This window comes from Rhincodon typus, chromosome 24, assembly GCF_021869965.1.
Source record: "Rhincodon typus isolate 14 chromosome 24, sRhiTyp1.1, whole genome shotgun sequence".
Classification (NCBI taxonomy): Eukaryota; Metazoa; Chordata; class Chondrichthyes; order Orectolobiformes; family Rhincodontidae; genus Rhincodon; species Rhincodon typus.
Genome location: NC_063355.1, coordinates 32,459,270 through 32,473,220, shown reverse-complemented (window position 1 = coordinate 32,473,220; position 13,951 = coordinate 32,459,270). Strand labels below are relative to the sequence as shown.

Sequence of the window (13,951 nt, the reverse complement as noted above, 5' to 3'; positions counted from 1 at the left end):
TTTCCTCTCCACCTATCCTCTCCTCTATCCCTCTTCTATCCGCCTCCCACTCTCTCCCTATTTATTTCAAAACCCCCTTCCCCTCCCCCTTTTCTGATGAAGGGTCTAGGCCCGAAACGTCAGCCTCTCTGCTCCCATGATGCTGCTTGGCCTGCTGTGTTCATCCAGCCCTGCACCTTGTTGTCTCGGATTCTCCAGCATCTGTAGTTCCTACTATCTCTTATCCTATGCTTAGTTGGCTGGACAGGTGGTTTGCAATTCAAAGTGATGCAGACAGCATGGATTTAATTTCTGCATTGGCTGAGCTTACCACGAATGACTCTCTTCTCAACCTTTCCCGTCATCTGAGGTATGGTGACCCTCCGGTTAAACCACCATCAGTCGTCTCTCTCTTGCTCATATGAGAGTGGCCCTGTGACCTGGTAGGACAATGCCAATTTTACCCCTTTTATCTCAACAAAATCGTCTAGGTGTGATTTTGCACAGACTGAGTGAGTGCCATTTTATGCTTTTTATTTTGCATAGGCTGGTAGCAGAGTTTAAAAGGCTGGGTTCATCAATTATCTATGCTAACTTCAACCGGCTATTGCTATGCACCAAGAAGCGCCGAATTGAAGATTCTGTGGGATACGTGCAATACATCACAAAGAGGTAATATCTGCATTTCTATTCGACCTTTCTGAATATCTCAAGAAGCACATTAGGGAAAAAAAAAATCAGCCAGTAAGTCTGTTAATCAGAATTGTACAAGTGTTTCTTTTCTAAAAAAAAAACTGTGCTTTTAAAATGAAGATATAATCTTTAATGTTGTAGAATTACAACAAACTTTATTTTAACTGCCAACTAATGAACCAGCACTCGAGATAAACCGGCAAATGTTATACATCTGAAATACGGGAAGTTTCCTGTATTATTGTGATCTCCATGATGTCCGAGTAGTCCAAGTGAAAAGGCTGTCTGCCAGTAAATTTTATTAAATGATTTATGCTGTAATAAAGTATAATAGTGATGTGTATACTGCCTGCATTGCATTTCTATTACTTAGTGTGTGTTTTTAGTTGAATATGTGGACCCCTTGGTCAACTGGTACATTCCTGGTTCCATAGATGCCGGTTAATAAAACATTTGCAGTACTACTGTGAATCCATCAAAAATGTTATGTTTTAAAATTAATTTGGTGCTCTGGGGCTTACTTTCCACTCAAGTGTTAATATTGTCCTGTTTTGTAACCCTTCTGTTTGATAGTGACTTGAATGTCCCTAACATTGATTCTGGATTGTTGTTGGTTCCGTTGGTACAGCATACAAACATATGAATTAGGAGCAGGAGTATGCGTTTGGCCCCTTGAGCCTGCTCTGCCTTAGTCAGGTCATAGCTGATTTGATTGCAACCTCAATTCCACATTCCTGCCTAGCGCTGATAACCTTACACCGCACTGCCTCCCCCCCAAAAAAACTGAATAAGAACCCAGCCACCTCAAAATATTCAAAAACTCAGCTTCCATCACCATTTGTTTTTTCTTGGAAGAGAGTTCTGAAGATACTAAACTCTCAAAACAATTACTCCTCTCCTGTCTTAATGAGCAACCCTTATTTTCTAGAAGTTACCTGTACTTCTAGATTTTCCCAGAAAACACCCTTTCCAAATCCATAATGTCAAGTTACCTCAAGGTCTTGTGTTTCAGTCAAGTTTCCTCTTGCTCTTCAGAACTCCAGTGAATACAAGCCTAGCCTGCCAAACCTTTCCTCATCAGATAAACCTGTCCATTCTAGGTATAGTGAGCTTTCTTTGAACTGCTTCCAGTGCATTTTTATCTTTCCTTAAATCAGGATACTAATACCTACATATTAGTCCAGATGTGGACTCTCAATGTACTGTATAAATGAAGCATACTTTTGTATTCAACTCGCCTTGCAATAAATAATAACATTCAATTAGCTTGATACTAACCTTTGTGATTCATGCTGTAGGACATTCGGGTCCCTCTGCATTTCGGACTTCTACAATCTTACCATTTAGATAATGTGCTTCCTTGTTGTTCCTGCCAAAATGGACAATCTCGCATTTTCCCACGTCACACTCTTTTCCAGATCTTTGCCCACCCTCATAACCAATCTGTATCCCTTTGTGAAGAGGACATAAGGAGGCTGCAATATACTTTTCCACCTATCTTTGGATCATTTCAGTAACACTACCTTTGATCCATTTTTCCAAGTCATTTCTACAAATTGTAAGTAGTTGAGATTAGACCATTGATCCTCTTGCCATGCTGTTCATTACATCTTGCAACCTGAAAAAGACTAATTTATGCCTACTGTTTCCTGTTAGCTAGCCAATCTTTTATCTATGCCGATATGGTACCCCTTAACTATGAGCTTTTATTTTCCTCAATAACTTTTGTGGTACATTTATCGAACGCTTTCTAGAAATCGAGTATGTAAGATAAAGCCATAGTCATCATAGTTCCAGAGGACCATAGGGTTTTCTCTCTCATTAGAGACTAATGATGGTTTAACCTGAGTGTCACTGCTCCCCACGTGAGGTGCAAAGTTAAGAATGTACCTTCGTGGTAACCTCAGCTGGTATGGATTGTGTGTGTCCATTATATGCACAACACCTTACTTCGTCAGAAACAATAACTTGGTTAAACTATTTCCATTTCACAAAATTCTGTTGATTCCACCTGATTATGTTGAATTATTCTAATTTCTTTAATAGGAGCTTCTAACATTGTCCCTATGACAGATGCTCGTCTAACTGGCGTGTGATTTGCTGATTTAGTTTCTCTTTTTGAGTAAAGGAATTACTTTTGCTATTTTCCAATCTAATAAAATGGGCAATGTGGAAATTTAGAACCAATGCGTCAAAAATCTCAGCCACTTTTTTATGACCTTAGAATAAAGCCCATCAGTACCTGGGGACTTGTCAGCCTACAGCTACTATAATTTGCTTGCTGCCACCTCATTGATGATTTTAATTTTCTTTAGCTCCTCCCTCATTCCTGCTTCCTAATGTGCAACTGTTTCTAGGATGCTACTTGTGTTTTATATCAATCTTTGCTATTGTATTCATCTGGTGTCTCACTATTTCCCTGGATTCACTTCCTGTAGGACCAACTTTCACTTTATCTCCCTCTTATTTAAATAGCCATAGAAACTCTTACTATTGGCTTTCATAGGCAGAATTCCCTCACTTTCAGTTAGGGTTTTCATGAAGTGAGATTTTTGACACTTCGCCCACTGTAATTTGGGGTGACTTTCCTTGAGCAAACCTCCGCTTTTCACCTCATTAATTATAAAACTGAGCTCTTCAGAACCGATCTTGTGGAATCATGCCATAATTGATATTAAGTGCTTGCCACTTCTTGGACCTTCTGGTTTTTATGCTACTGATGCCAAATTTATGATGCCAGCTGCACAGAGTTTCAGATGTTGTTAACCAGAAAGTAGCTGTCTCATTGTTTTACTGCACTGTTATGGTCCAGCAAAGAAGGTTCACCCCTCAGCAGGTACGGGGTAGTGGAGGGTCTGAGGTATCATTTTTCCATCAGGTCACCATAGAGGCCAGATCAGACCAAACCAGCCTGGGCACTGCCTGGGTCAGTGCTTGGCCCGGTTACAAGGAACACCCAGGGAAAATTTTCTGCATTGTGCATGAGTAATTTCCATCATTTTCTCCCTGCTACAACCGCCCACTCAAACTCTGCCATTGCCCATGCATTTCACCTACGCTTTTGAGTGACAACTCTCACTATTGCATTCTTGTCCATTCAACGGCTCATGCCCACCTCATGATTCTAAGCTATTTGCCCTTCCTGCACTCCGTGCTTGTATTTGCTCAGTCGAGACAACTTGACACCTGTATCGTCACTAACTGGTCTTCAGTTCACTTCCACCAGAGTCAATCCCTCCTTTTGTCAGTTTGCTGGAAAAGCTGGCCCATAACTGGGTTGAGAGGGGCAGTACCAACAAGCGAGGTGAACATGAGACTCTCACTCCTTACAAGCAGAAAGTTCTAGAATTGGCTGGGGAAGAATATGATTGCTCATGGGGACAGCTAAGCATCAATGGCTAGCCAACCCAGCAAGTCCCACTGTATAAGTTCAAAGGAGGGGAGTCTGTATCTGGGCAGGGCCCTCTCTCAGCAGGCCTGGCTCTTCTAGGCCTAATAAACTCCAAGGGTGACTGCCTGAGCCTTCCAGGCCACCTAGAGTGAGCTCTCTCCACCTAACTGCAGAAGTCAGAACTGCACTTAAGCGAAGTAGGAGGCAGAAAAAGAAAGATAACTTAGAGGGCACTTGGGTGGCACATCATTGTATGTAACCTTTCACTTTTGTAAATGTATCTTCACTTGCACTGTTAAAATGGCTGCAGTAGTATAATATTCACTGTCAGATCTGGTTAAGACACAGTCAGCTGAGAAATGAGCAGCCTCTTGGACTGCCAAGAACACTCCTCTCTCCAAAGATTCCAACTTCTTGACTGAATATAGCCTCAGCTGTTGGGTACTCTTGAATGATCAGAACTACAGCCATCGTGACCACTATATAAGATCCCTGAGCAATGATCTGTGGGAACGTCAGAAAACTAACACAAGTTTGTTGAATGGTGCAGTTCTGCCCTTACATCCACCATAAGGAAGGCTCATGCTATATCCTCAATGTGGCATGGGAATTTCTCAGGATGCAGTTGACACACAGAGTTCTCAGACTTGTTATCCAGTTGCACACTGCATCTCCAAAATTGTCATTGCTACATTGGGAGTAGAAGTCTACTAGTAAGCCACTGTTAGGCCCCCCACTTCCCCAAAGAAAAGACTCCCTTGCACATTACAGACTATGTCCTTGCATGTTTATATTTGTGAGAGTCTGGCAACTGTGGAGTATGTTTGAAAACTGGGAGTATTTGATTTGAAGCACTGTTGTTTTACGGACATGACAAGGACGGAATTAGTGTGCACAATTTCATGCTCCTGTTTACTTGAGGCCAGGATTTGGGTAAAGAATTTCCTGCCAGTGAAGTGCAAATTGAAGCCAGATGAGTGACTTAACTGAATCAGTGGATGCATGATTATTCAAAAGCTCCTAATCTGGCCTCCAATTCCAAGAATTTCACTGTGCTCTGAAGAAATGAGCAGTAACTTCCTGTACCCACTTGTCATGCAATATCGACCATTTTGTGCAGTTATTGCACAGTTGACCTTACGATCCAATATGGTAAAGTTACCATTGTGTTCTTGTGCGAGAGTTGCAGGCCTTGCTTGAGAAACAAGACTTGCATGGACTGCTCCCGATTGTTATTTCCCAAGTCTCCAGGATTGACTGTGGCTCACTTTCCTGACTGACAGGAGAGCCCCAATTGAACCACCCCCTCAGACTAACCTACCTGTGAGCCCTTGGACTGGTTGCATTTGACCTGCAGGGCTGATCATGACCCAATACCCATACTGCGAGGAAATGGATCTCTGGATTCTGGTAGAACCAAGTTCTTGACCTGGTATGGGTAAGCGTTTTGGGTGAATGTAGTCACACTTGACTTCAGCAAGAACTGTTCACCTTTGACTTTCACACGTGGTTATTTGAAGCAAATGCACTGTTTACTGCATAAACTGTGAGCACATGCTGCAAGTATGATGTTAACTTAGACTGCTGACATACTGCGAAATGTCCACCCCTTGACTTTTCCATACTCCCACAATAACAAGCTGCTTTCCAATACTTCTGCGCCAAAAAGCAATGCAAGCCTCCGGCTGCAGCTTGTAGCTGAGCATTGAAGATCCTGTGCACTAAAAGGCAGTGTGACCCACACAAAAGCTGGCGGCCTGTAATCTAATGCTGAAGTCAGTGAGTATGCGCAAGAAGAAACAATGGGAAGTAGACAGGCTTGCAGCTTCCAAGTAAGCACAAAGTGAGTAAGTGCTAAGTCAGTAGGCTAAGAGATATGAGAGGCAAAAATAATTGGTGTTATGAGTGGAGAGAAAACTGGGAAAAGCAGTTCAATGGTCTCTATCCATAGGGTTCTCTGAGATGAACCTTTTGGCTTGTCAGGACTTGCTGCTTCTTGATGTCTCTTCAGGTACTTTCAGTTGCTTGCAGGACACAGTGATTGATTCACATTATATAAAGGCTGATTTATTGGTTAAAAGCAACAATTTACAGTAACTGGTGAGGGGAAATTAAACTAACTTCTTGACGCCTTCGTTTTTTTTTAACTGCAAAGAAAAGAACACCACCTCCCCTTCCCAAAGTCTCAAAACATCTGACTATTGTTCACACCCAGTTAGATTTTACAGTGACCAAGACTTCCTTCCTTGCTAATTGCTAGCTGTTAGTATTTTTACATTTGAGGCAGGTGTTTTTAAATCTGGAGTCATAGAGATGTACAGCATGGAAACAGAACCTTCGGTCCAACTCACTATCCCACTGGTATTGAATCTAGAATGCCTAGAAGCAAAGGAATGCTCTAAGTCTGAAGTTCTTGACTTATTTCTGATGACCTGTTAACTTAAGACCTGCTTGCTCAGGTGAAAGAAAAAGTTAACAATTTTCAATATTCATTCCTTAACCACCACACTTTAAGTTAAAGTAAGTTTATTTAATATTTCTTTTTGTTTTTGCTTATTGTGGACCCATACTATCACCAATTTGCCTCATTTACTTTATAAACTAAATTAGTTGTAAAAAGCTTTGGAATATTCTAGATAAATGAGAAAGTGTGTTCTCTGTCTTGTGCAGACCCCAACAAATAATTACACAATCTTTGCTTATATGAATGGGACATTCTGACATTATCTATGTAAGTGAAGACAACTAGAGATAAACGGTAATATTGTATGAACCCACAAAAACAGTTGGCTTCATATAATCTGTTCAGGTTTTCCACTCAGAGACATAGCAATTTTACACTAGTATGTGTCTGATTTGACTGTTAGCACTGGACATATTATTGTTAGACTGCATATTCATATGATTTGGTAGAGCGAAGCAGCTCCGAAACCCAGCTTTAAACTAATAGATTATGTAAGAGATGTGGGAAATTTTACAATCATTCGGGTTTAAATGTCTAGCATTTTGAGATTGGAGTCCTATTGAGCGATGCTGGGATCATTGTACAATACATTAAATGTGCTTTTTGAGTAATTCATCCTTTTTTTTAAACAAACATGCAGCATTCATTCCCGTGAGATTTTCCACTCCCTCTCCATCTCGTTTTCTCGGTGCTGGGAATTTCTGCTTTGGATGGACCCAGCTAATTACGCTGGCATTAAGGGTAAACTTCCCTCCAGTATCCTCAGTGGAGAGGTATGGGACTCTTCCTTTGCTCTGAAGTTGTTGAATAGTATTTGTAGGTCATAACCACACTTGCCAAAATTTTAAGGTAAAAGTTAATTTTAAAGTAGTAGTAAAACACTAGCTATAATAGTGAAATATGCGTGTTGAGTAAGTGTGTGGTTTTAGTGACTCTGCTTTTCAAAGATCTGCGCATGTTGTCAAGGATTATTTAGAATTTTGCCATTAATGGACTACCTAATAAGGCACACTTAATCAAAGGCACTTTAGGATTGAGTGCTACCTTTTTACTGATTTTTCTCAAATTTTTTTTTCATATTGTTAGAGCATATAATCATATGCTTCATTATAGGTGTGCCAGGTTGTTTATCAAAAAAGTGATACAAAATCTACAATCTCGCTGCTTGCAGGGTTTGGGATTTGAAAATTTTATGTGCTCACCATTGTTGTAGGAACATGCATCTTGATCCTGAATCCCAACTGAATGGTCAATCTTTTGAGACTTGACTCACATTCAGATAAGGGATGATGAGCTATAAAATCTCATGTTGAAATATCCACAGTTGATTCAGGGAATCCATAAAATACTGAACGTTTCAGTATATGCTATTATACATAACTTTTGTCAATTGGTCCCATATTCACCAACTTGAAAATGGACAGAATACATTCTTCCAGTTATTTGAATAAAGTGCAGCATTGATTGAAAACCATTTAGTGGTTTACTTACCAACATCATGAAATGAATAGATGCAAAGTTGTACCTCTCAACATTACAAATGTATAGTTTGGGGAATAAAGGAAAGGTAAGATGGTGATCAGAGTGAACATCGCAAATGGCATTGTAACTTTATATAGGAAATGCAACAGCCCTCTAGAAGCTGGATTCAATTAGTATAATTTGCTAATAGACTTGCCTCAGTTTGAAAAAAACTGGTCTTGAAGATTATGCTGTATGTTGTCCCTCAAAGATACACAAGCAAACAACTGATATTAATTTTATATATCAATTTATAATTTATTTTAAACTTCAATTTTTTTTTGTGATTGCATAACAAATTGAAATTAATGGTTTTGTTCTTCTTAGGGTGCATGTTGCATCAAAACTCTGCTGGGTCAGTCCAGTAATTGTTCCTGCAGAAATGTGGATGGGTGCTTGTTCACATATTGTAAAAACAAATTTGTGAGAATATAAAACAGTGCGGACTGGAGCTAGCTGCCAGCGTGTTCTGGGTTGGAAGACCTTTGTTCTGAACTTTTATTTCTGCAATGCTGGACATTTTATTTCTGTATTTGCTAAGATCTTGTAACTAGAGTTGCTGTACATAGGTACCTTTGAACCTAAGATGACGCTGTAAATGGCAGTGTTTAAGCTTTTCACTGTACTCCTTGAGTATATGTAATAATAAAGCTAATTTATTCATTAATTCATTTAAATGAGAGGAAGATTCACTTCGCTAAAGGGAGAATCTCCAAGGGAAAAAACCCACAATAATGGATGGTTCTAGGTTTAAAGTTTACCAGGTTAGGAAAGAAAAAGAGTGACAGTAAACCCTTGGAAGCCAGGAATCATTTTGATTTTCATTTGTGTTAAAAGGGGTAGACTGTTCTATAGATTGAAGTGTAAGCAATTGGCAGATCGAATACAATATATGAAAACTTGTTATGCAGTTTGGCAGGAAGAATTCAGTATTACTTAAATGCAAAGGAACTGCAGAAAGCTGCAACACAGGGATTTGGAATCCTTGTGTGTAAATCACAAAAAGCTAGCACACAATTTCACTGTTAATGAGGAAAAGTAAAAATTATTTCCATTTCAAAGGGAGTGGAGTATCAAAATAGAGATGGGCTGTTAAAACCATACTAGGCAATGTTCAGACCACACCTAGAATACTGTGAACAGTTTTGGTTCCCTTATCTAAGGAAAGATCAACTGACATTGAAGACAGTTCAGAGAAGGTTCAACAAATTGATTCTGGGGACGGAGGAGTTCTTTTAATGAGAGGAGCTTTAGTAGATTGAACCAATATTCATTGGAGTTTAGAAGAATAAGGGAAGAAATTATAGAAACATTCTTGAAACATATTGAAAGATTCTTAGAGGGCTTGACAGTATAGATGCAGAGAGGTTGTTTCTGGGAAAGGCTAGAACCATAAAACATAACCATTTGAAACAATCGAGGACTACAGTGAAAAGGCAGGAAAGTAGATGGAGGATTATCAGATTAGCCATGATCTCATGGAATGGCAGAGCTGAATATCTTACATCTGCTCCTACATCTTCTGGTTAATGGTCTTATAAGTATTAAAGTTTGAGTTGATTTCTTTTGCTGTTTATATTTGTAATTCATGCTTTTCACTGCCTAACACTTTAGAAGCAAACTGACAACTGAAATCACAACCATGGCTAAAAGTAAAGAACTCAAGCCATCTAATAACATAAAGGTGGATAAATCTCCAGGACCTGATAAAATGTATCCCAGGACACTGTGTGAAGGTGGGGAAGAAATTGCGGAGCCCCTAGCAGAAATATTTGTATCATCTATTACCACGGGTGAGATGCTGGAGTATTGGAGGGTGACTAATGTTGTGCTTTTATTTAAGAAAGGCTGTAGGGAGAAGCTCTGAACTAAAGACCTGTGAGCCTGATATTGTTGGTGGGTAGGTTGTTGGAGGTGATTCCAAAAGGTAGGATTTACATGCATTTGGAGAGGCAAGGACTGATTAGGGATAGTCAATATGGTTGTATGCGAGCAAAATCATGTCTCACAATTTAAGTTTTTTGAGGAAGTGACGAAAAAAATTGACGGAGGCATTGTTTACTTGGACTTTAGTAAAGCCTTTGACAAGGTTCCACATGGTAGACTAATTAGTAAAGTTAGATCACATGGGCTTCAGGGTAAGTTTGCCAATTGGATACAAAATTGGTTTGACCATAGGAGGTGATGAAGGTGGTCTTTCAGACTGGAGGCTGGTGACCAGCGGTGTTCCACAGGGATCAGTACTGGGTCCACTTTTTTGTCATTTATATAAATGATTTGGACGAGAATATAGGAGGCATAATTAGTAAGTTTGCGGATGACACCAAAATTGGTATAGTGAACAGTGAAGAAGGTTATCTAAGATTACAAAGAGATCTTGATCAATTTGGGTGAATGGGATGAAGAGTGGCAGATGGAATTTAATTTGGATAAATGTGAGGTATTGAGTTTTGGTTAAAAACAAACAAAGGCAGGATTTATACAATTAATGGTAGGACCCTGAAAGAGCTGTAGAACAGAGATCTAGTGGTTCAGATACACAATTCTTTGAAATTTACATCACAGGCAGACAAGGTGGTTAATGTGGCATTTTGCATGCTTGTGTTCATTTCTAAGTATCGAGTATAGGCATTGGAATGTCATGTTGAGGTTGTACAGGACGTTGGTGTGACCAGTTTTGGAGTACTGTGTGCAGTCTGGTCACCCTGCTATAGGGAGGATCTTATTAAATTGGAGAGGGTTCAGAAACGATTTACCTGGGTGTTGCCAGGAATCTGAGTTTGGGGTTTGAGTTATAAGGAGAGGCTGGGTAGACTGGGACTTTTTTCACTTGAGCTTAGGAGGTTGAGGAGTGACCTTACAGAAGTTTATAAAATCATGAGGAGTGTAGATAAGGCGAATGACGAGTGTCTTTTCTCTGTTGGCGGAATTCAAAACTAGGGTGCATATTTTTAAGGTGAGGGGAGAAAGTGTGTAAAAAAAGGTTTCCCCTCATTCCTTTTAAAAAGTGGTTAGTGTGTGGAATGAACTGCCAGAGAAACTGCTGTATGCATGTAATGTTACAATATTTAAGACATTTGGATAAGTACATGAATAGGAAAGGTTTGGAGGGATATGGGCCAAATGCAGGCAAGTGGGACTAGCTTAGTTGGCAATCATGGTCATAATGGGCTACTTGGACTGAAGGGCCTGTTTCCATGCAGTATGATCTATAGGAGAGCTATTACATTACTGCCAATGGAAAGTCACTCAGCTAGAATATTGGGAATGTATGTAATGATATTCCACAGCAACCACAGCATGAAGTGAAGAGGATTGAATATAAACTGGCAAAAAGTGGATATGAGATAAGATTGCAATAAATTTAAGGAAAACCACCCCCCGCTCTCAAAATTTCTTCTGGATGTAAACTTTAAGCAGATAGTATGAGGTGGAGTGGAGCCAAAGAGGCAGGTGCAGGGAAATGCTGAAATACTCAATGCGTACTTTGCATCAATGATTTCTAAGGTGATGCTGCCAAAATATCAGTTGAAAACAGAGATAGTAGGAACTGCAGATGCTGGAGAATCTGAGATAACAAGGTGTAGAGCTGGATAAACACAGCAGGCCAAGCAGCATCATAGGAGCAGGAAGGCTGACGTTTCGGGCCTAGACCCTTCATCAGAAAACAGACCTGGTAGAGTTAATGGATTGGGTGAAAATTGGTGGGCATAAGGTACTTGCAAGGAAGATTGTGCTTAGACTGAATAAGTCACCTCGTCTGGCTGACACATTTCTAGATTGTTAAAGTAAGAGCTGGTGCCAGAAGTCTTCCAATTTGGATATGGGGAAAGTGGTTATGTATGGATTCACAGAAGACTGGAGAGATACTAAATGAATACTTCATGTTGGTATTTACTGTGGAGAAAGATGTGGAAGCTATGAAACCCATGAAAATAAATACTGATGTCTTGAAAACAGTCTATATTCCAGAAGTGGAGGTGCTGGAGGCCTTAACAAGAATAAAGGGAGGTAAATCTCTGGGCCCTGAACAAATGAATCCCAGGATATTGTGAGAAGCTAGAGAAGACATTGTGGGGATAATTGTATCATTTACAGCCATGGGTGAGGTGCCAGAAGTCTCTCCCTCCCTCTCGCTCTCCCTCCCTCTCGCACTCGCACTCTGCCACACTTTAGTCTATGGGATAAATTTGTATTTTTCAGATGCATTCTATTTTGTTCAAAAAGCTCACAATTTATAGACAGTCAGTCAATGTGGCGTTTTATAAATTCCTACTTTAGAAATAAAGCCAGTCTGACTCCAAACCAAAACACACAGATTCTAAACAAGGCCTCACACCTAACAGGCATTGTCTGACCTAAAGTGTCACCTCTTCTTTACACTGATAAAACCATTAGTTCTCCTAGGGCAGTAACTTGAAAGAAATTTGGAGATTTACATATACATATTAATCAATTAAGAACTTTTAACTGATTAAAGATTTAACAGCATTTTAGGTTTGTTTAATACATCCTCATCAGTGGTGTGACCCTTTTAATCTTTTACTTAAATTCTGTGTCTGATGCCATCTCTCACTAACACCTGAACAAGAAACGAGGCTCCAAAAGCTTGTGTTTTTAAATAAACCTGTTGGACTATAACATGCTGTCATGCGATTTCTGGCCTTGTCTGTGACTTTTTACCAGATGTTTGGAGATAGCACATGTATCTGTCTTGTTCAAGAAAGTTTGTAAGTACCTTTCTAGTAACTACATTCCACTCAGTTTAACATAATCGGTGAATAAAGTTTTAGAAACAATTATTGGGGCAAATAATCGACAGGTAATTGGAAAACTGAGTTAATTAAGGAGATCCAACACAGACTTGTAAAAAGTAGATGCTTTTGACTAATTGAATTTTTAAAATTAAGTAGTAGAACACTATTGATGGGAAGATTTTAAGAAAATGTTTGACAAAGTTCCATGTAAAAGATTGGTTTACACAGTTGAAACTCATAGAATGGGAGGGTTAGTGTTAACTTACATAAAAAAGATTGGTTTCAAAGTCAGAAAGTCCAAAGACAACAAACTTGGATGTGGTGAACAGTACCATTCAACTGCAAAAAGATAGAACAGAAATTGCAGACAAATGGGAGATGGAATTTAATACCTCCCAAGGATGTCTAGCTGTGTTTCAGCAAGAGCTTGTAAAATATAAGGATTGGTAAACCCACCCACTTTCTAACCATTCCTGAGCCGCCACAGTTATGGTATAATAATATATAATTTAAAATGACTTAAGCACCCATAATATGAAATTGGCAGTCTGCCTGCCGTTTTTGAATAAATAATTAACAATCATTTAAGCTTGCAACCAATTGACTGGAATTAAATGCTATCCATTCCATACATGACTGGCATGGGTAGGCATCTTTTCTTTTTTCAAAAAAGGGAAACTCAAAATGAGAATGATAGGGCATTGGTTTTGTTGCTGTCTTTTTGGGGAAGTCTCACGTGCACATTGGGTGCACCCACCTTTGTGTCTTCCCAAATGGCCTCCAAAACCCATGTCTTCAGTCCCCTCCTTCAGCTCCCCAGCAACATTAGCTCTAATCTGTGTAGCCATGCATTCACTCTGAGAATCTGCACAGCCCAGTCAACTTACTAATGTTGTTCCCACTGTTGATTTCAACAGTGTTGCTGCAGCAAGCATAGCTTCCAAGTCCATTCTTGCTTAATAATCCTGATTTACCCCATCCTCTTCATCCATTGGCCGCCTCACATTGCAGCAGGACCCACTACTGTATTCTGGTATTACTGGGGCTACTGGCTAATCAGATTGGCTGGCACCACTCGTGCGTGGATCTTCTACTGAGTGGCAGAACCCTGTTCCTGCTACTAGTTCGTATTAAGGGCGGACCTTT

The 13,951-nt window shown here is 39.8% G+C and overlaps 1 protein-coding gene across 1 annotated transcript in view; it reads left to right on the top strand.

Annotated features, from left to right (window-relative positions):
* The window catches only part of LOC109911199 (polymerase (DNA directed), epsilon), a 105,367-nt gene that overhangs the window by 70,458 nt on the left and 20,958 nt on the right, over window positions 1-13,951 (top strand). Inside the window, exons 19-20 of the mRNA XM_048611735.1 lie at window positions 526-651; window positions 7,168-7,300. Coding sequence (XP_048467692.1) covers window positions 526-651; window positions 7,168-7,300 — 259 coding nt within the window. The remainder of the gene's footprint in view (window positions 1-525; window positions 652-7,167; window positions 7,301-13,951) is intronic.